The following is a 22,882-nucleotide window of genomic DNA, read 5'->3' as shown; positions in this document are numbered from 1 at the left end:
CACCCACTGTGACATTTGGTGGAGGATCGGTGATGATCTGGGGATGCTTCTGCAAGGCTGGAATTAGGCAGGTTAATCTTTGCGAAGGACGTATGATTCAAGCCGCATACAAGGTTATCCTTGAAAAACACTTGCTTCCTTCAGCTCAGGCATTGTTTCCCAACTCTGAGAACTGGTTTTTCCAGCAAGACAATGCCCCTTGCCACACAGCAAGGTCAATTAATGTGTGGATGAAGGAGCACCACATCAAGACCCTGTCATGGCCAGCCCAAACTCCAGACCTTAACCCCATTGAAAACCTCTGGAATGTAATCAAGAGGAAGATGGATAGTCACAAGCCATCAAACAAATTAGAACTGCTTAAAATTTTGTGCCAGGAGTGGCATTAGGTCATCCAAAAGCAGTGTGAAAGACTGGTGGAAAGGATGCCAAGACGCATGAAAGCTGTGAGTAAACATCATGGTTATTCCACCAAATATTGATTTCTGAACTCTTTGCGAGTTAAAACATTAGTATTGTTGTTTCCAAATGAATAAGAACTCGTTGTCTTTGTATCATTTGAGGTCTGAAATCACTGTTTCTTTTTTATTATTTTGACGATTTCTCATTTGCTGCAAATAAATACAAAACTTTTAGCTTTGAATTTCAGAGACAGGTTGTCAGTAGTTTATAGAATAAAACAACAAATGTCCCGCAAGGTTCAGTCCTAGGGCCCCTGCTCTTCTCCATTTACACCTTTGGCCTGGGACAGCTCACAAAATCTCACGGCTTTCAGTATCACATCTATGCCCACGACACACAGATCTACATGTCTGGACCAGATATCACCACCCTACTAACCAGAATCCCTCAACGTCTGTCTGCTATGTCATCCTTCTCCGCTAGATTTCTGAAACGTAACATGGACACAGGGCCGGCGTTTGGCACAGGCAGACCAGGCAGTCGCCTGGGGCCCCCACCTAGAAAGGGGGCCCCCTGCCTCTGCAGCCCCTGTATGAAGTGCCCAGAGGGTGTACAGCAGTGAAGCAGCAGTCCCAGAACGTGTCTCCCAAACCCCCCTTGAGACCCCCTCAGTGCTGTGATTTACTCATTTGGTCCCGGAGCTCTGTGATGATTGCTGTAGGATCAGGTTTCACAGTCACATACAGCAGGGATCAGCATGGGCTCTGACCAGTCACTAAATCATTGCTTGTAATCTGATAGGACAATGTCCTGTCACTACTGTCTGGATGACACAAGACAGGAATATTGTCTGCTGAATCAGGGCATTTATTATTCAGAAATAAATGAATTCCCACGTGAAATAATAAGGATAAACTATACACATATATAGTACAGGTGTGCATAGGAATCAGCGTTTTTGGTGCATTTTTTTTTTTTGTTGAAGCCAAAGCCTGCTCTCTTGGCAGTAAAAACACTGCTTTCAAAACACCCATTTTTTAGGGTATGTGCAGAGGATCCGGAAATGGCAGCCATTTAAATGCAGTGGACATGTGCTGCGTCCAAAGTGCTGCCATCTTTTGAACACAGGTGATTCAGCGTGTGTTCATTGAACCGTGTGGAATCCCTGCGTCCTATACATTGCAGGGGTGAGATTTCTCTTGCGGAGACTCGCGTCTGCGCAAGATAAATTGACATGCTGAGGTCTGGAGAGACGCAGTTGTGAAATTCAGTCAACGGAAAATAAAAGGGTGTGCAGGAGATTTCTGAAAATCTCAGTTTTTGCTTGTGTTGTAAACTGCTGTAAATTTATTATTTGCATAAGAAAAAGCTGCAAAAATTCTGCCTATGAACACTTTGTCTAAAACCGGCCCTGCATGGACAAAACAGAATTCATCATCTTTTCCCCATCTCACATGACCCCATCCCCCAGCGAACCTATCCATTACAGTAAACGGCTGCCCCACTCTCCCCAGTCCCACAAGCTCGCTGCCTCGGGGTAATCCTCGACACGGATCTCTCCTTCAAACCACATATCCAAGCCCTTTCCACTTCCTGCCGTCTTCAACTCAAAAATATTTCATGGATCTGTACATTCCTAAACCAAGAATCTGGAAAAACCCTAGTCCATGCCCTCATCATCTCTTGCCTTGACTACTGCAACCTCCTGCTCTGTGGCCTCCCCTCGAACACTCTCGCACCCCTACAATCTATTCTAAACTCTGCTGCCTGACTAATCCACCTGTCCCCCGCTATTCCCCGGCCTCTCCCCTCTGTCAATCCCTTCACTGGCTCCCCATTGCCCAGAGACTCCAGTACAAAACCCTAACCATGACATACAAAGCCATCCACAACCTGTCTCCTCCCTTAAATTTGTGACCTCGTCTCCCGGTACTTACCTGCATGCAACCTCCGATCCTCACAAGATGTGCTTCTCTACTCCCCTCTTTCCATAATCGTATACAAGATTTCTCTCGCACATCACCCCTACTCTGGAACCCTCTACCACAAAATATCAGACTCTCACCTACCATCGAAACCTTCAAAAAGAGCCTGAAGACCCACCTCTTCTGACAAGCGTACAACCTGCAGTAACCACCGATCGACCAAACTGCTGCACGATCAGCTCTACCCTCGCCTACTGTATCCTCACCCATCCCTTGTAGATTGTGAGCCCTCGCAGGCAGGGTCCTCTCTCCTCCTGTACCAATTAGGACTTGTATTGTTTAAGATTATAGTACTTATTTTTATTATGTATACCCATCCTCACATGTAAAGCGCCATGAAATAAATGGCGCTATTATAAGTAATAATAATTTTAACTCAAAAATATACCTAGAAAGAGAAAAATCAGACAAACTGAAAATTTTGAAGTGGTCTCAATTTTTGCCAGAGCTGTATCTGATACAAACTTCAAAGCACAAGATTAGAAGGGCTGTTAGTATGATGGTTCAGCTTCAGCACCAGTATCTACACTACAGGACTCTGAGATGTTGTACTGCGCACACACGCCTGGACAAGCACTCTCTCCCTCCAATAACGGTCACAGAGCTCTGCAATGGTGTCACTGTGCCGAAACTAACGCCGCCTACCATTTTAACAAGCCCCTGATGATGTTACACAGCCAGGAATGAGAGTAATGCCACTACCAAGATGGCTACAGCATTACAGTGACCTGCAGGCAATCCCCGCATGTTTTTTGGCTGTGTAACAGTCACCACACAAGCGGAGTGGGGACTCAAAATCGAGCACCGGCTAATGTTTGCCGAGTAGCGAGCACATCCGAGCACCCAGATAATCAAGTGATATCCGAGTATCATTGAGCACATTCGCTCATCCCTAATCGGGATTCTAGGAAGCCAACAGCATCATTACCCTCCGCTTTCTTTTAGAGGACCATCATAATATTTTTCTTCAAATGATTTTCTAGCTTGTCAGCACGTTCTATGTACACTGTTATTTAGTAACATAGTTAGTAAGGCCGAAAAAAGACATTTGTCCATCCAGTTCAGCCTATATTCCATCATAATAAATCCCCAGATCTACGTCCTTCTACAGAACCTAATAATTGTATGATACAATATTGTTCTGCTCCAGGAAGACATCCAGGCCTCTCTTGAACCCCTCGACTGAGTTCGCCATCACCACCTCCTCAGGCAAGCAATTCCAGATTCTCACTGCCCTAACAGTAAAGAATTCTCTTCTATGTTGGTGGAAAAACCTTCTCTCCTCCAGACGCAAAGAATGCCCCCTTGTGCCAGTCACCTTCCTTGGTATAAACAGATCCTCAGCGAGATATTTGTATTGTCCCCTTATATACTTATACATGGTTATTAGATCGCCCCTCAGTCGTCTTTTTTCTAGACTAAATAATCCTAATTTCGCTAATCTATCTGGGTATTGTAGTTCTCCCATCCCCTTTATTAATTTTGTTGCCCTCCTTTGTACTCTCTCTAGTTCCATTATATCCTTCCTTAGCACCGGTGCCCAAAACTGGACACAGTACTCCATGTGCGGTCTAACTAGGGATTTGTACAGAGGCAGTATAATGCTCTCATCATGTGTATCCAGACCTCTTTTAATGCACCCCATGATCCTGTTTGCCTTGGCCGCTGCTGGCTGGCACTGGCTGCTCCAGGTAAGTTTATCATTAACTAGGATCCCCAAGTCCTTCTCCCTGTCAGATTTACCCAGTGGTTTCCCATTCAGTGTGTAATGGTGATATTGATTCCTTCTTCCCATGTGTATAACCTTACATTTACAATTTGGCTTTGTAGTTTACAGATCTGGGCAGGTAATGGTCAACGTCTCCTCATCCCAGGAAGTAGGTGGATCCTCCAGGTTGTAAGTTCAATAGGAAAGGGCTTTCACAAATTCACAAAATCATTTCAACATTTTCAGATGGAGGAGAAGGATCTACTCTAGAGGTAAAATGGTGATCACACGATCGTGATACGACCGAACTACACAACTACTTTTTGAAAATCTAAATAGGCTGCTATCCACAAGTCATGGGAGAGTCCCAATAGTTTGGGACAAGTTGAGGGACTACTGGACGGAGTTAACAGACTGTTCCGGATCAAGTGCGCTCTCCTCCGTGTTAGGAGAGGATGGAAGGATGGGATGGGGATTTGTTGGGGGTGTTTCACTGTTGTGTGGGGGGGAGGGGGGATGGGTTTGGGGAAATATTTGCATAATGTACACCGCCATGGTTACTGTGGTTGTGACTTCAGCTACAACTGGATGAAAGAATGCGGGATAAAATGTTCTGTGGAGGGAAAATGTCTGGAAGAATGAGAGTTGTGAGTTGGAACGTTAGGGGTTTGGCGTCTGGAGTGAAGCGGCAAGATGTGTTTAAATTTCTGAATGATGCTAAGACGTCAGTGATCTGTCTGTAGGAGACTCACAAGGTGAAGGAGAGAACGCATTTTCTGACTAAAGGATGGGTACAGGTGGGATACCATGTCACATATTCAGCATATTATAGGGGGGCCAGCATCCTCATCTGTGTTGGGGTTCCTTTCGAGTATCACAAAGTGGTTATAGATCAGTCGGGTAGATTCATGTGTTTAATTTGTAAATTGTACGGATGTCTGATGTGGTTGGTTTCAATTTATTTTCCACCACCATATTGTGGAAAGGTGATCGACAGTTCTGGAGATAATGGAGGAGACACCGGGGAACAATTTCGGATGATTCCCCCATGAGTGTGATACTTGAGGGAGTGGGATCTGTACCTGCTAGGGGTTGCATGTGGAGGCTGAATCCGTTTTGGCTACACCTCATTGACTTAGATGGATACATAGGGGGGACATTAAGGAATATTTTAAAATTAATGCTGGGTCGCCTTCGGTATTGACGGTATGGGAAGCTATGAAGGCCTATTTCAGAGGGCTCTGCATTAAAGAGATATCCTGAGTCAAGGTAGAAACTGGCAGGAAGGATCAGATGTTGATAGAGAGTTGGAGAAGGTGGAGGAGGCATTAATCAACGATCAGTCCCCAGAAGCACAGGGAAGGTTGAAGGTAGCGCAGAATAGAGTATGTCAGATGGCAATGAAAAAGGCGGAATGTAGGAGAATGTTTCAAACTGCTAAATATTTTGAGGAGGGGGACAGGGCGGGTCACCTTCTTTCTAGAATAGGGTTGCTGTCACCACCATTAGGTAAATCCCTTGGCTGCTATCCTCGCATTTGTTATATTTTGCACCTTATATGATCCCCTCTTATTTTTGTTTAACCATGCACGCCCCTGCTACTTTGGCCTCATTATGAGCATGGTTCTGGCAATGCATGTATCATGTTGCAGACATGACTTATGTTGCAGGATAAATTAGTACAATACTATTTGCAATTAGGCTGGTTTCACTTTGTATGGGATTATTTTCCTAGCACTTAGAGTTATGTCTGCAACATTTTACACATTTAACTTTTTTCTACTTTGGAGGATCTTTATACTTTTATATTGCAATCTATATGCTCTATGAGGATTACATCTGGTAAATATATTTAGCATGCCTGTGCGTTATTTTTTTCATGCGCAATGTACGTCACATTTATGTCTTGCACTGTGCCATATTGTGCGTTGATTACCGCACTTCTGTAGATGTATTGCTTCTACATGGTATATATTTTTTGCCTTTTGGTGGCTACTATTTCTTGTGCATATTTTTCTGTCCCATTTTTTATGAATTTGAATATTTTGTATTTATTTATTTGTAATAAAATTTCATTATTTTATGGCTATATTGCTTCTCTTTTGCTTTTTCGGATGTGCATATTAATTTGGAGCATTGCCACATAACTAGGCAGGTATTTCTCCTATTTTTTTTATGTATTGTTTCTAGAATAGTGGCGGCTCAGAGAGACCCCACACATATAGTCTCTTTGAAGAGAAAGGATGGGAAGGACCATACTGGTTGCAAAGCAATTTTGGAGGTGATGATGGAGTATTACTCGGATCTTTATAAATAACGGGTTCAGCCAACGATGGAGGAGGTGGATGGTTTCTTGCCAGAGGTACAGCTCCCCAGACTCTCAGAGGCAGATCGGGGTCTTCTTGAGGAGCTTGATGCTGCATTGGCCTCTATGCCCAATGATAAAGCCCCAGGGGTGGATGGGATTCAGGGAGAGGTGTATAAAAAAAATATAAAGAGGTATTGCTTCCCGCTTTGTTGGAGGTGTATGGTGATGGTCTGGTGGAGGGGGCGTTGCCGCGGTCCATGCGTGAGGCAATAATTTTAGTGTTGCAAGAACAGGGTAAGGATCCGGCTTCTTATCGCCCAATTTGGTTATTAACGACAGATATTAAAATGTTGCCCAAGATATTGGTTATTGATATAACAAGGTGATAACGACACTATAAATCGGGACCAATCCGGATTTATGCCCAATAGTTCTACCGCATGTAAACTTAGACGATTATTTCTTAATATGCAGGTAAAGGCAGACAATTTGGGTCGGAGGGTTGTGGTGTCTTTAGATGCCGCTAAGGCGTTTGATACTGTGGAGTGGCGGTATTTGTGCGCAGTCATGAAGGCTATGGGTTTTGGCGAGAGATTTATAAGATGGCTGCAATTGTTATATGTGTCTACAAGAGCCAGGATACGGGTAAATGGGCTCTTGTCAGGGGATTTCCATTTATATAGGGGAACCCGGCAGGGGTAAGGGAGTTGTTTTCATTAAATGAAAATGTATTAATAGGTTTTGTATTCATTGCACCTGTCTGGAAATTGTGTCAGACTGTTACTGGCGTGTCATATGCTTTAATAAAAACTATGGTTAGAGAAAAAAAAATAATTCCTTTCTTGGCGCTTCCGGAAGACAAGGATAGTTTGAAGGTTGAGATAATTTGCTCAGTACCAAATTTATTAGGACACTTTAATAAGAACAAAACAACACGTTTCAGCCCACAACGGCCTTCATCAGGTATTATATGTGCTTTTAAAATTGTTCTTTATAGACTGGTGACTCCTAACACATAGCACACACCTTGTCTTCCGGAAGCGCCAAGAAAGGAATTTTTTTTTTTTTCTCTAACCATTGTATTCACATGCAATCCTTGGATCAAGGCTGGCATAGTTCCTGCAATAGTGCTGCATACCGGAATATTATAAGGCGTGGATCCATCATACGGATCAATTGAATGTACATACAAGACATCTAAAGGGTGAGCGCAACAATATATATTTCTTGCTGTGAATATACACCTACACTTAGACTCTGCGCCCCTTGTCTCCCCTTTTATATCTCCTTCTGATATCCTTGTTAATAAAAACTATGTGATTTAAAAGAACTACACGACTGATAAAGCAGCCACAGCCGGTGACTGAGAAGAATCTGTGACTACTCTGTATTTAGTGGTCACTACTCACCTGGGTAGCCATATGTAGGAATCTCCTCTTTATACCGTTCATCACCCCTCACATATGTCTCTGTAGTATTAATATGGGTCAGATCTTCACCCTGAAACAAATGTTGTAAAAGTCACCAACAGATGGAGAAGTCACATCCATGTTCAGCTCTAATCCTGCCATCTCCACCGTTCTCATTACACAACTATAAAACATATAATACTGGGGGATAAAACAAGACTGAGCACAAGACCTTCACAGACATCTGCACATCATAGGGGAGATCTCATGACCCCTCTCCATCTACCTGATGATCCTGAGGAACAATGGGATCTTCTTGCTTACAGTCCTCTGGAAGAAGTGGATGAGGACATCTCTCTGGTGTTGTCCTCTTACTGGACAGATCTGGAGGAAACACATACAGGCACTGAATTCATTCTTTACATACAGATAATTATAGGCTGTGTGTATTTAGTCCTGTCTATTACCTGGTGATGTGAGGGTCTGGGGAACCTCCATCATGACGTCCTTGTACAGATCTTTGTGTCCTTCTAAATACTCCCACTCCTCCATGGAGAAATAGACGGAGACATCCTGACACCTTATAGGAACCTGACACATACAATGATACCGTCATCCCCCCCGATTCCTTCATAGAGTTACTGTATAATGTCCCAGCATTCCCACCTCTCTAGTCAGCAGCTCAATCATCTTGTAGGCGAGTTCTAGGATCTTCCGGTCATTGAAGTTCTCATGTATCAGGTGAGGTAGAGGCCTTGTGATTGGTTTCAGGGGTCTTCCCCATCCATCAGACACCAGGTCCTGACAGCGCTCACTAGAGGTCTTCTTCACTACTGTGTAATCCTGGTTATGGAGAGACACATTAATAAATCTCAGTACAGACATTTCCAGACTCCTCACCTCTCCAGTTCTGTCCATCTGTTATTCCCATAGATAAGAATGATGTAATGTGACGCTATCAGAATCTCTCACCTCTCCAGTAAGACGGAAGAGGATCTCTAGGGTGAGGTGTAATATTCTCTCCGCCATCTGGTCCCTGTCCATATCCATCCTTGATGATTAAGTCAGAAAATTTCTCTCAATATACAAGATGTCCACTGAGAGGATCTGATATTGCAGGGAAATAAATAGGAAGAAAGTGAGCCAATGTAACATCATAAAGGATGACAACAAGGGGAAACATATCAGGAGATAGAACGTGTAGATGTTGTATTCTCTAGTCTTATACGGACTGGAACACAAGTTGTAATACTGACTAAGACATGTCCTCCATGCTCCCAATCACTGGCTAAGTTGGCCATTGCATCAGCAACTTATTGGCTGTAGGAATCACAAGTTTGTTGAGACTGAGCAGGATGTGCTGCAAAAGAGCGGAGAAGATGGAGGTCTGCTGAGACCAGCTGTGACTGTGAAAAGTCATCATGTCATCTAGATCGAAAGAAAGACGACCTCCAGAGAAGATGTAAACCATAAGACACCTGGATGCAAATGATGTACTCCCGCCTCGATTACTGCAACACCCTCCTCTGTGGCCTCCCCGCTAACTCCCTTGCACCACTCCAGTCTGTCCTTAACTCTGCTGCTCGGCTAATCCACCTCTCTCCTCGCTACTCCCCTGCTTCTCCCCTCTGCAAATCCCTCCACTGGCACCCAATTCCCCAACGAATCCAGTTCAAACTACTAACACTGATCTACAAAGCCGTCCGCAACCTGTCCCCTCCCTATATCTCTGAACTAAACTCCCACTATCTTCCCTCACGTAATCTTTGATCCTCCCAAGACCTCCTACTCTCCACCACACTTATTCGTTCCTCACACAACCGCCTCCAAGATTTCTCCCGAATGTCTCCCATCCTCTTGAATTCCGCGCCTCAACACGTCCGATTACCCACCACCCTCGGATCCCTGAGACGGAACCTTCAGGAAAGCCTACAGCCTGCAATAACCATTCTGCTGCCTCACTAATCACCCGAGCTGCCGCCTCACCAACCATCCGAGCTGCCGCCTGACCACCATCAGTGCTGCAGCACCCCGACATCCTGTCTCTTCCCCATTATCTCGAAGAATGTAAGTCCACAAGGACAGTGTCCTCTTCCCTCTGTACCAGTCTGTCATTGTAAATTTGTTTATTGTTAACGATATCTATAACCCTGTATGTAACCTCTTTTCTCATGTACAGCACCATGGAATTAATGGTACTATATAAATAAATAATAATAATGTATCTTCTTACCAGTTTTAACCCCTTAGCGACCGCCGATACGCCTTTTAACGGCGGCCGCTAAGGGTACTTAAACCACAGCGCCGTTAATTAACGGCGCTGTGGAAAAAGTGAATAGCGCCCCCCAGAGTCGGATTTTCTCCGGGGTCTCGGCTGCCGGGGGTAGCCGAGACCCCAGAGAACATGATTCGGGGGGTTTTTTACCCACCCCGCATTTGCGATCGCCGGTAATTAACCGTTTACCGGCGATCGCAAAAAAAAAAAAAAAACACGCGATCTCTTTTTAATTTCTCTGTCCTCCGATGTGACAGAGAAAAGGGGTCCCAGGTAGCCCCCCAATACCTACCTGTCTCCCCCGGTGCTCCTCGTGGGTCCCGGTGGGCGCCGCCATCTTCAAAATGGTGGGCGCATGCGCACTGCGCCCGCCGGCAGGCCCCGCGAGAATCTTTGGGGTCTCGGCTGCCGGGGGTAGCCAAGACCCCAAAGAGCATGATCGGGGTCGGTAAAACCGACCCCTGTTTTGCGATCGCCGGTAATTAACTGTTTACCGGCGACCGCAAAAAAAAAAAAAAGTAAAGTGTAATTCTCTGTCCTCTGATGTGATCGCACATCAGAGGACAGAGAAATAGGGGGATTCGGGGACCCTATCATACTCACCTGTGTCCCTGGATCCTCCTGCTGCTCCTCCTGGCCGCCGGCAGAAGAAAATGGCGGGCGCATGCGCAGTGCGCCCGCCATCTGTCTCCATCTGCCGGCCGGCAGGAGAACAGCAGTTGGGGCTAAAATTAGGGGTAGGGTTAGGGCTAAGGTTAGGGCTAGGGTTAGGGCTAGGGTTAGGGCTAGGGTTAGGGCTAGGGGTAGGGCTAGGGGTAGGGCTAGGGTTAGGGCTAGGGTTGGGGCTAAATTTAGGGTTAGGGTTGGGGCTAAATTTAGGGTTAGGGTTGGGGCTAAATTTAGGGTTAGGCTTCTTTCACACTTACGTCGGTACGGGGCCGTCGCAAAGCGTCGGCCCGACATACCGACGCACGTTGTGAAAATTGTGCACAACATGGGCAGCAGCTGTAGTTTTTCAACGCATCCGCTGCCCAGTCTATGTCCTGGGGAGGAGGGGGCGGAGTTACGGCCATGCATGTGCGGTCAGAAATGGCGGATGCGACGTACAAAAAAAACGTTTCATTGAACTTTTTTTGTGCCGACGGTCCGCCAAAACACAACTGATCCAGTGGCCATCCGTCACGATCCGTCGGCAATACAAGTCTATGGGCAAAAAACGCATCCTGCGGGCACATTTGCAGGATCCGTTTCTTGTCCAAAACGACGGATTGCGACGGAATGCCAAACGACGCAAGTGTGAAAGTAGCCTTAGGGCTAGGGTTAGGGTTGGGGCTAAAGTTAGGGTTAGAGTTGGGATTAGGGTTAGGGTTTGGATTAGGGTTGGTATTAGGGTTAGGGTTGGCATTAGGGTTACGCTTGGGATTAGGGTTAGGTTTGGGATTAGGGTTAGGGTTGTGATTAGGGGTGTATTGGGATTAGGGTTAGGTTTGAGGTTAGGGTTGAGATTAGGATTAGGGGTGTGTTGGATTTAGGGTTTTGATTAGGGTTATGGTTAGGGTTGTTTTGGGGTAAGGGTTGTGATTATGGTTAGGGTTAGTGATTAGGATTATGGATCAGGTTGGGATTAGGGTTAGGGGTGTGTTGGGGTTAGGGTTGGAGCTAGAATTGGGGGGTTTCCACTGTTTAGGTACATCAGGGGGTCTCCAAACACGACAGCCAATTTTGCGCTCAAAAAGTCAAATGGTGCTCCCTCCCTTCTGAGCTCTGCCGTGCACCCAAACAGTGGATTACCCCCACATATGGGGCATCAGCGTACTCGGGATAAATTGGACAACAACTTCTGGGGTCCAATTTCTCTTGTTACCCTTGTGAAAATAAAAACTTGGGGGCTACAAAATCTTTTTTGTGGAAAAATATATATATATATTTTTTTATGACTCTGCATTATAAACTTCTGTGAAGCACTTGGGCATTCAAAGTTCTCACCACACATCTATATAAGTTCCTTGGGGGATCTAGTTTCCAAAACGGGGTCACTTGTGGGAGGTTACTACTGTTTAGGTACATCAGGGGCTCTGCAAACGCAACATAACGCCCACAGACCATTCTATCTAAGTCTGCATTCAAAAACGGCGCTCCTTCCCTTCCGAGCTCTGCCGTGCGCCCAAACAGTGGTTTACCCCCACATATGGGGCATCAGCGTACTCAGGATAAATTGGACAACAACTTTAGTGGTCCAATTTCTCCTGTTACCCTTGTGAAAATAAAAATTTGTGGGCAAAAAGATCATTTTTGTGTAAACAAAAGCGATTTTTTATTTTCACGGCTCTACGTTATAAACTTCTGTGAAGCACTTGGGGGTTCAAAGTGCTCACCACACATCTAGATAAGTTCCTTAAGGGGTCTAGTTTCCAAAATGGTGTCACTTGTGGTGAGTTTCCACTGTTTAGGCACATCAGGGGCTCTCTAAACGTGACATGGCGTCTGATCTCAATTCCAGCCAATTCTGCATTGATAAAGTCAAATGGCGCTCCTTCACTTCTAAGTTCTGCGGTGCGCCCAAAAAGTGGTTTACCCCCACATATGGGGTATTGGCGTATTCAAGAGAAATTGCATAACAAAATTTATGGTTACATTTCTGTTTTTACACTTGTGAAAATAAAAAAAATGGTTCTGAAATAAGATGTTTGCAAAAAAAAGTGAAATGTTCATTTTTTCCTTCCACATTGTTTCAGTTCCTGTGAAGCACGTAAAGGGTTAATAAACTTCTTGAATATGGTTTTGAGAACCTTGAGGGGTGTAGTTTTTAGAATGGTGTCACACTTCATTATTTTCTATCATATAGACCCCTCAAAATGACTTCAAATGTGATGTGGTCCCTAAAAAAAAATGGTGTTGTAAAAAATGAGAAATTGCTGGTCAACTTTTAACCCTTATAACTCCCTAACAAAAAAAAATTTTGTTTCCAAAATTGTGCTGATGTAAAGTAGACATGTGGGAAATGTTATTTATTAACTATTTTTCATGGCATATCTCTCTGATTTAAGGGCATAAAAATACAAAGTTTGAAAATTGCAAAATTTTAAAAATTTTCGCCATATTTCCGTTTTTTTCATAAATAATCGCAACTAATATCGAAGAAATGTTACCACTAACATAAAGTACAATATGTCACGAAAAAACAATCTTAGAATCAGCGGGATCAGTTGAAGCGTTCCAGAGTTATAACCTCATAAGGTGACAGTGGTCAGAATTGCAAAAATTGGCATGGTCATTAAGTACCAAATTGGCTCTGTCACTAAGGGGTTAAGGACATAATGGAAGTTGTAGGGTAAATTCATGCAATACATTGGTTTATGGGACTGAATTGATATTACAATTATTGTACCAAGCTTCGTTCTTATATTCAAGTACTCTTGGTTCTGGTCATGTATTCATATACTTGTGGTGGTTCTGGTGACGTAGTCAAGTACTGATAGAGGTTCTGGTGATGTATCAATTTAATGCTGATGGTTCTCGTGGTGTAGTCAAGTACTGATGGTGGGTCCGTTCATGTATTCATGTACTGATGGTGGTTCAGACAATTACCTGGTATTTTGTTCACTGGTGTATGTTTGCCTTGTTTCACTGTGCTTTGTTCTACTGCTGCCTGACCTAGGACCGTGCTGTGTGACCCACTATCTTCGGCTACGTTCAGACTAGCGTTGTGCTAGTCATGCGCCCCTATGTTTAACATGGGGGACGCATGCGTTTTTGTTTGTTGCGTTTTGCGACGCATGCGTCTTTTTTGCCGCAAGCGTCGGACCAAGAAAAACGCAACAAGTTGCATTTTTCTTGCGTCCGATTTTCAGCAAAAAACGACGCACGCGTCGCAAAACGCAGCGTTTTTGCGTGCGTTTTGCCGCGTTTTTGCGTGCATTGTGCGTTGCGTCGCCGACACAGCGGCGCACAACGCTAGTCTGAACGTAGCCTTACTGGTATTTTGATCCCTGGACATTTAACTGATGATTTTCTATTATCACCTATGACGTACTCTCCTGACCTTGGAACTTTTGATTAACCAGCCTTGCGGGTTGTCCATGAGGAGTGACTAGCATCACACATATACAGTGTATGGGGGATGGCGGTATTGTTGGAACATTATAGTGTGTGGGGGAATGGCTGTACTGTGAGAACCATAGTGACCTATGATGCTTTGATCTCAGAACAAGGCTCCATACGTTGTACTATGATGGTGAACGAAAGATTGTCTCTTGTCTAAATTCATTTAACTCTCTCTTTTCAGGTTTTTCAGCTTGCCATTTTTGGACAAGGTTGGATTTCGTGGACTCCTGAAAACCAGCATGGATTTTTTTTTTTAATTATTTCAATAATTTGGTGAACTAGGGGGTAGGGGAGTTGTTATTTAAAAAAGGAAATATTTTTCTGAGTGTTTTTGTCTTTCAGCTTACTGGATTAGTAATGGGGGTGTCTGACAGATGTATCTCCCACACTAACCCCTAGGATTGATGCCAGCTGACAAATTCCCCCAAAGAATTACTCCGATTGCCAACGCACTAATGCAATAGAGAAGAGCCAGGCAAAGTGGCCGAATTGGCGCATCTAATGTAATGCACCACTTCTGGGATGGCTGAAAGCTGATATTTTTAGGCTGGGAAGGGGCCAATATCCAGGGAACTTGCCAGCCTGATATCAGCTCCCAGATGTCGGATGTACCTTGGCAGGTTATTAAACAAGGAGAAATATAATGGCATTCTGTGAGAACTTGTTTGGGCTTCTGTCCTCTCATCCTGCAGTTGTCTGAATGGATCTAATGTGGACTTGGGTACCAGCGAAGCCGCATTCTGTCCACAGCTGCTACATCACTGTTCACACCACACAGAGACCCCAAAAGAGTCTGCTGAAAAGGTTAATGTCCCCCACACCCAGTAATGGAGAATAACCACATACTTCCACCCGCAGAGCCGCACTCTACATAGAGAATAATGGAGCCTCCAGCACCGACCTCCACGAGCAGAGCCGCACTCCACATAGAGAATAATGGAGCCTCCAGCACCGACCTCCACCCGCAGAGCTGCACTCCACATAGAGAATAATGGAGCCTCCAGCACCGACCTCCACCAGCAGAGCCGCACTCCACATAGAGAATAATGGGGCCTCCAGCACCGACCTCCACCAGCAGAGCCGCACTCCACATAGAGAAAAATGGAGCCTCCACCACCAACCTCCACCCGCAGAGCCGCACTCCACATAGAGAATAATGGAGCCTCCAGCACTGACCTCCACCCGCAGAGCCGCAGTCCACATAGAGAATAATGGAGCCTCCAGCACCGACCTCCAACCGCAGAGCCGCACTCCACATAGGGAATAATGGAGCCTCCAGCACCGACCTCCACCCACAGAGCCGCACTCCACATAGAGAATAATGGAGCCTCCAGCACCGACCTCCACCCGCAGAACCGCACTCCACATAGAGAACAATGGAGCCTCCAGCACAGACCTCCACCCGCCCACCCGCAGAGCCGCACTCCACATAGAGAATAATGGAGCCTCCAGCACCGACCTCCACCCGCAGGGCCGCACTCCACACAGAGAATTATGGAGCCTCCAGCACCCACCTCCACCCGCAGAGCCACAGTCCACAGAGAATAATGAAGCCTCCAGCACCTACCTCCACCGCAGAGCCGCACTCCACATAGAGAATAATGGAGCCTCCAGCACCTACCTCCACCGCAGAGCCGCACTCCACATAGAGAATAATGGAGCCTCCAGCACCGACCTCCACCCGCAGAGCAGTACTCCTCATAGAGAATAATGGAGCCTCCAGCACTGACCTCCACCCGCAGAGCCGCACTCCACATAGAGAATAATGGAGCCTCCAGCACCGACCTCCATCCGCAGAGCCGCACTCCACATAGAGAATAATGGAGCCTCCAGCACTGACCTCCACCCGCAGAGCCGCACTCCACATAGAGAATAATGGAGCCTCCAGCACCTACCTCCACCCGCAGAGCCGCACTCCACATAGAGAATAATGGAGCCTCCAGCACCGACCTTCACCCGCAGAGCCGCACTCCACATAGAGAATAATGGAGCCTCCAGCACCGACCTCCACCCGCAGAGCCGCACTCCACATAGAGAATAATGGAGCCTCCAGCACCTACCTCCACCGCAGAGCCGCACTCCACATAGAGAATAATGGAGCCTCCAGCACCTACCTCCACCGCAGAGCCGCACTCCACATAGAGAATAATGGAGCCTCCAGCACTGACCTCCACCCGCAAAGCCGCACTCCTCACAGAGAATAATGGAGCCTCCAGGACCGACCTCCACCCGCAGAGCCGCACTCCACATAGAGAATAATGGAGCCTCCAGCACCGACCTCCAACCGCAGAGCCGCACTCCACATAGGGAATAATGGAGCCTCCAGCACCGACCTCCACCCGCAGAGCCAAACTCCACATAGAGAATAATGGAGCCTCCAGCACCGACCTCCACATAGAGAATAATGGAGCCTCCAGCACCGACCTCCACCCGCAGAGCCAAACTCCACATAGAGAACAATGGAGCCTCCAGCACCGACCTCCACATAGAGAATAATGGAGCCTCCAGCACCGACCTCCACCCGCAGAGCCGCACTCCACATAGAGAATAATGGGGCCTCCAGCACCGACCTCCACCCGCAGAGCCAAACTCCACATAGAGAACAATGGAGCCTCCAGCACCGACCTCCACCCGCAGAGCCGCACTCCACATAGAGAATAATGGAGCCTCCAGCACCGACCTCCACCCGCAGAGCCAAACTCCACATAGAGAACAATGGAGCCTCCAGTACCGACCTCCACATAGAGAATAATGGAGCCTCCAGCACCGACCTCCACCCGCAGAGCCAAACTCCACATAGAGAACAATGGAGCCTCCAGCACCGACCTCCACCCGCAGAGCCGCACTCCACATAGAGAATAATGGAGCCTCCAGCACCGACCTCCACCCGCAGAGCCGCACTCCACAGAGAATAATGGAGCCTCCAGCACCTACCTCCACCCGCAGAGCCGCACAGGACCTGTGATGAGGTCACAGGAGGGGAGGAGTCAGGGGTCACATGATCAGGGGCCTCAGTGTATGCAGGACTCTGCTGGTTGTCATGGTGCTGAATGAGGGGAAGTACTGTATATGTGTGTATTCTGACTCATGGCTATGTAGAACGTAGTGGTGTCTGGATAGACCCTTCTTTTTAGGCGCTTCCGTATTCACCTGTACTCACGTTCATACCGATTAATCAGACAGCTTAACTCAGCCACGATCTCATGTAAGAAGACTCCAGGAAAAGAGGGCTGGTTTAACTGAAATTCTTGTATTATGATGAAAGTAGCAGGTAAAAAGGAATATTCAACAGAGGACATGTAGTAGGATGCATACAGATGGAGGAATGATGACAAAATGGAGAATAAGGGCGAGAACAAACATACATCACAGACTACAGTGAGGGAGTTGGGACAAAATACAGAGAAAGGCAAACTTCTGCCTAGAAAGAAGGATCGAACACAAGCTATGCAAATATTAAATGATTTCCCAAGTCGTGAGACATGACACTCCCCGTCTGAAATCCTTGGATTTCACGATGTCCGTAATTCTTCGAAGTCGTTCGAACCTGAAAAAACAAGAGGAAAGAAAACATGCATGCAATAATAAACATCAAAGATTTTAAAGTCCAAACTCGTTGTTGTCGACCCGTAGATCACACCGAAAGATAAGTCCAAATATATTAAACCCATCTTCAGATTGGGGAAGCCGCAAACATGCCAACTCTTCCACCAACCCAGAATCCAATGGGAATGTTAACAGTTCAATCCAATGGAAAATGTCAATATTCAATAAAACTGGGGGACGAGGAGGAATGCTCCCCGCCGTGAGCAACGTCCAGGAGCATGTTCAGTTCATGTGATGTCCTCCTTTCGTAGAAGCAGCACGAGTTCAGTGACCGGGCGGAAGAAGGTTCGGGTAGAGCCCCCTTTTGTCACCTTAACTTCTACCTTACGAGTCTTTCCGTCCTCACTGGGTAGGACCTTGGCGATAAGTCCCATTGGCCATTCATTAGGATGAGCCTCTTTGTCCTTTAAGAGAACAAGGTCTCCTTCTTGAAGATTGGGACTGGGCGTCTGCCATTTGTGACGGTTTTGAAGCAAGTGCAAATATTCAGTCTTACAACGATGCCAAAACACGTTAGCCAGATGTTGTACTTGCCTCCACTGACGTTTGTAAATGTCCTTGTTATCGAAATTCCCAGGCGGAACTGTAGCAGCTCCAGTCTTCTGTGTAAGAAGTGTAGCTGGAGTAAGGATCGTTGGAGCATCGGGGTCGGATGATACTGGAACCAAAGGTCTAGCATTTATTATGGCTGACACTTCTGCGAGGAAAGTGACCAGAACTTCATGAGTAAGGGGAAGTTTATGGTCCAGCAACATGGAGTCAAGGATCCTTCGTGCGACACCAATCATGCGTTCCTAAGATCCACCCATGTGTGAAGAGTGTGGAGGGTTTGGAGTTAATTTGGTCTTACCCAGGATGAAACCACAATGTACCTTATTGGCTCCTAAGGTCATCAGATAAGCTACTGCGGCTATGGCTTCTGTAGATGCATCAGAGAAAATATGGACTTCTCCTCTGATTGCAGTCAAAGGTGATCTTGGAGAATAACAACGTGGGACTTGGAGTTGCTGTAAGAACTCCAGAGACTTCTTCCATGCTTCCCACCTTTGCTGTTTCTGAGTTGGCAGCGGGGTGTCCCAATCCGTGTTCTCGGCCGTAAGCTGTCTTAACAGTATCTTGCCTTGAATAGTGATGGGTGCTACAAACCCGAGAGGATCATAGATGCTATTTATGACAGATAGGACTCCTCGTTTGGTAAAGGGTTTGTCATAGGGTGACACTTGGAAGGTGAAGGTGTCCCGTTTGATATCCCACAGTAGACCAAGGCTGCGCTGTGTTGGAGGAACATCAGAACCCAAGTCGAGGTCCTTTAGGTTTGTGGCATGGTCCTCAGATGGAAACGCGTTCATTACCTCTTGACTGTTAGAGATAATCTTGTGGAGTCTGAGGTTTGATGTGGATAGCATTTCCTGTGTCCTGGAGAGTAGGTCAATAGCATCTTCACTTGTGGCCAAGGACTTGAGTCCATCGTCCACGTAGAAGTTCTTCTCTACAAATTGCCGAGCATCGGATCCGTACTCTCTCTCACCTTCCTGGGCTGTCCGTCTCAGACCATAGATCGCCACAGCAGGTGAGGGACTGTTGCCGAAGACATGGACCTTCATCCGGTAGTCTATGACCTGATTGTTGACATTGTTGTCTTTGTGCCATAGGAACCTAAGATAGTTTCTGTTGTCTTCTTTCACGATGAAGCAATGAAACATCTGCTGAATGTCGGCCATTATGGCGACGGGTTCTTGTCTGAAACGGATCAATACTCCAAGGAGGCTGTTGTTCAGGTTGGGCCCAGTTAGGAGCAGGTTATTGAGAGAGAGGCCTTCAAACTGAGCACTGGAGTCAAACACCACTCTGATCTGATTGGGCTTGCGAGGGTGATAGACACCAAAGGATGGAAGATACCAACATTCTTCTCCCTCCCTCAGTGGTGGCGCAGGTTCAGCATGATCCCTGTCAAAGATGTTCTGCATAAAGTCAATGAAATGCTTCTCCATCTCTGGTTTCCTCTTTAGGGTACGCTTTAAGGATGAGAACCTTGCAGTTGCTTGCTGCAGGTTGTTCAGCAACCTCACTCTTGGGAAACGAAAGGGTAAAGGAGCTACCCAACTGTTGGAGTCATCTTGAGCAAATTCTTTATCCATAACCTTTATGAATTCTTTATCTTCCCTTGTGGGTGCCAACTTGTTGTCATTGCTTGTAGAGTCGAACACCGATGACCCGAGGTTTTCATCCCAGGGCTGGTGCGTGTTCATGTTGTTGAAGGATTCCTGTTGTCACTTGGTGTTGCTCACTTTCTCTTTCACCCAGTAGTGGTGTGGGCATGGTTGGAAATGGGTGCTGCGACCATTTGACAAGATGTGTGTTTTGTAAGAGGAGATGTTGTTAGGTCTCTTCATCTTGTGTATGCAAACATTGCCTACGATTACCCAGCCTAGATCTAAGCGTTGGGCAAATGGTGCATCGTGTGGTCCGTTAATTTGCTGACGTACCTTGTGCAGCCGGAGAATGTCTCTGCCCAGCAGAATCAGGATATCTGCATTGTTGTTGAGGGCTGGTATCTTGTTTGCTATCCTCTTGAGATGTTGATGATGAAGAGCAGCCTCTGGCGTTGGGATCTCTTCTCGATTGGATGGAATCTGGTTGCACTCGACCAGTGTAGGTAACGATATCTCGACGGTGTTCTCGAGAGATGTCGCTGTAAGACCACTGGCCCTTCTCCCAGAAACCTCTGTAACACCACCACCACCACAGGATCTGTTTATACCAAGGAAGGTGACGGGCACAAGGGGGCATTCTTTGCGTCTGGAGGAGAGAAGGTTTTTCCACCAACATAGAAGAGGATTCTTTACTGTTAGGGCAGTGAGAATCTGGAATTGCTTGCCTGAGGAGGTGGTGATGGCGAACTCAGTCGAGGGGTTCAAGAGAGGCCTGGATGTCTTCCTGGAGCAGAACAATATTGTATCATACAATTAGGTTCTGTAGAAGGACGTAGATCTGGGGATTTATTATGATGGAATATAGGCTGAACTGGATGGACAAATGTCTTTTTTCGGCCTTACTAACTATGTTACTATGTTACTAGTTTACCACTGCAGGTACCTAAGGTGTAAGGGTAAGCATTTCCCTTTAAGTTAAACATATCAAAGAGTTCTGACCTTGCAAGTGATCGGTTGCTCTGATCATCCAGAAGGACATACACCTTCACGGCTTTCTCTGGGTGACCGTTGGGATATACGTTCACCAGGCAAATCTTCGCACAGGACTTGTCCCAGAGGTCTTCTTCGCAGACTTCTGTGCATGAAGAAGATATTGTGGTATGGCTTGCAGTTTGAGCTGCGTCTTCCCCGCCATGGCTCATGGTGGGGGGAGGAGTAAGTGTAGAGTCAGGACGGAATGGGTGGAGTGCTTGTACGTGGTCCTCTGTTATGAAAGGCAATTCAGTATCACAATGGACATGGAGGTCAGAGCACACACAGTGATCTGACAATAACCCAAAATAACAGAACGAGCTCTGGGACGTGGGAACTCTGCAGACCGCAATCCCTGATCCTCTCCAAACACAACTAGAGGCAGCCGTGGATTGCGCCTAACGCTCCCTATGCAACTCGGCACAGCCTGAGAAACTAACTAGCCTGAAGATAGAAAAATAAGCCTACCTTGCCTCAGAGAAATACCCCAAAGGAAAAGGCAGCCCCCCACATGTAATGACTGTGAGTAAGATGAAAAGACAAACGTAGGGATGAAATAGATTCAGCAAAGTGAGGCCCGATATTCTAGACAGAACGAGGATAGGAAAGATAACTTTGCGGTCTACACAAAACCCTAAAGAAAACCACGCAAAGGGGCAAAAACATAGTAACATAGTAACATAGTTAGTAAAGCCGAAAAAATTTGTCCATCCAGTTCAGCCTATATTCCATCATAATAAATTCCCAGATCTACGTCCTTCTACAGAACCTAATTGTATGATACAATATTGTTCTGCTCCAGGAAGACATCCAGGCCTCTCTTGAACCCCTCGACTGAGTTCGCCATCACCACCTGCAAGGACTTTGAAGAGTTGGGGAAGAAAGTAAAGGAACTGGATGCACAGGTAGTTTTTTCTTCTATCCTTCCAGTAGACGGGCATGGCACCAGGAGATGGAACAGGATCCTTGATGCAAACAACTGGCTAAGACGATGGTGCAGACAACAAGGATTTGGATTCCTGGACCACGGTGTGAATTACTGGTATGATGGACTCCTCGCCAGAGACGGACTACACCTCAACAAACCTGGGAAACACACATTCGCCAGAAGACTCGCTACACTCATCAGGAGGGCGTTAAACTAGAAGAAGGGACGGGAAGAAAAACATTAGACTCGAACAAAGACGACCCAGGAAAACATACTCAGAAGGGAGGTAAGAACATTTCTAAAACAATCCACAGTGAGGAGATTGGAACAAAACAAAATCCTCTAAACTGCATGCTCGCAAACGCCAGAAGCCTGACAAACAAGATGGAAGAACTAGAAGCAGAAATATCTACAGGTAACTTTGACATAGTGGGAATAACCGAGACATGGTTAGATGAAAGCTATGACTGGGCAGTTAACTTACAGGGTTACAGTCTGTTTAGAAAGGATCGTAAAAATCGGAGAGGAGGAGGGGTTTGTCTCTATGTAAAGTCTTGTCTAAAATCCACTTTAAGGGAGGATATTAGCGAAGGGAATGAGGATGTCGAGTCCATATGGGTCGAAATTCATGGAGGGAAAAATGGTAACAAAATTCTCATTGGGGTCTGTTACAAACCCCCAAATATAACAGAAAGCATGGAAAGTCTACTTCTAAAGCAGATAGATGAAGCTGCAACCCATAATGAGGTCCTGGTTATGGGGGACTTTAACTACCCGGATATTAACTGGGAAACAGAAACCTGTGAAACCCATAAAGGCAACAGGTTTCTGCTAATAACCAAGAAAAATTATCTTTCACAATTGGTGCAGAATCCAACCAGAGGAGCAGCACTTTTAGACCTAATACTATGTAATAGACCTGACAGAATAACAAATCTGCAGGTGGTTGGGCATTTAGGAAATAGCGACCAC

At 46.1% G+C, this 22,882-nt stretch overlaps 1 protein-coding gene across 1 annotated transcript in view; it reads right to left on the bottom strand.

The window, feature by feature from the left end:
* The window catches only part of LOC138666915 (zinc finger protein 665-like), a 50,101-nt gene extending 32,557 nt beyond the window's left edge, over positions 1-17,544 (bottom strand). Inside the window, exons 1-6 of the mRNA XM_069755100.1 lie at positions 17,342-17,544; positions 8,785-8,919; positions 8,479-8,655; positions 8,280-8,403; positions 8,099-8,196; positions 7,813-7,903 (exon numbers count right to left, since the gene is read on the bottom strand). Of these exons, the coding sequence (XP_069611201.1) occupies positions 7,813-7,903; positions 8,099-8,196; positions 8,280-8,403; positions 8,479-8,655; positions 8,785-8,862 (568 nt within the window). The 5' untranslated portion in view covers positions 8,863-8,919; positions 17,342-17,544. The remainder of the gene's footprint in view (positions 1-7,812; positions 7,904-8,098; positions 8,197-8,279; positions 8,404-8,478; positions 8,656-8,784; positions 8,920-17,341) is intronic.
* Between the last annotated feature and the right edge of the window lie 5,338 nt (positions 17,545-22,882).

The sequence above is a fragment of the Ranitomeya imitator genome, chromosome 2 (genome assembly GCF_032444005.1).
Source record: "Ranitomeya imitator isolate aRanImi1 chromosome 2, aRanImi1.pri, whole genome shotgun sequence".
Lineage (NCBI taxonomy): Eukaryota > Metazoa > Chordata > Amphibia > Anura > Dendrobatidae > Ranitomeya > Ranitomeya imitator.
Note: the sequence above shows the minus strand (reverse complement) of the source record. Positions and strands in the feature narration are given on the sequence as shown.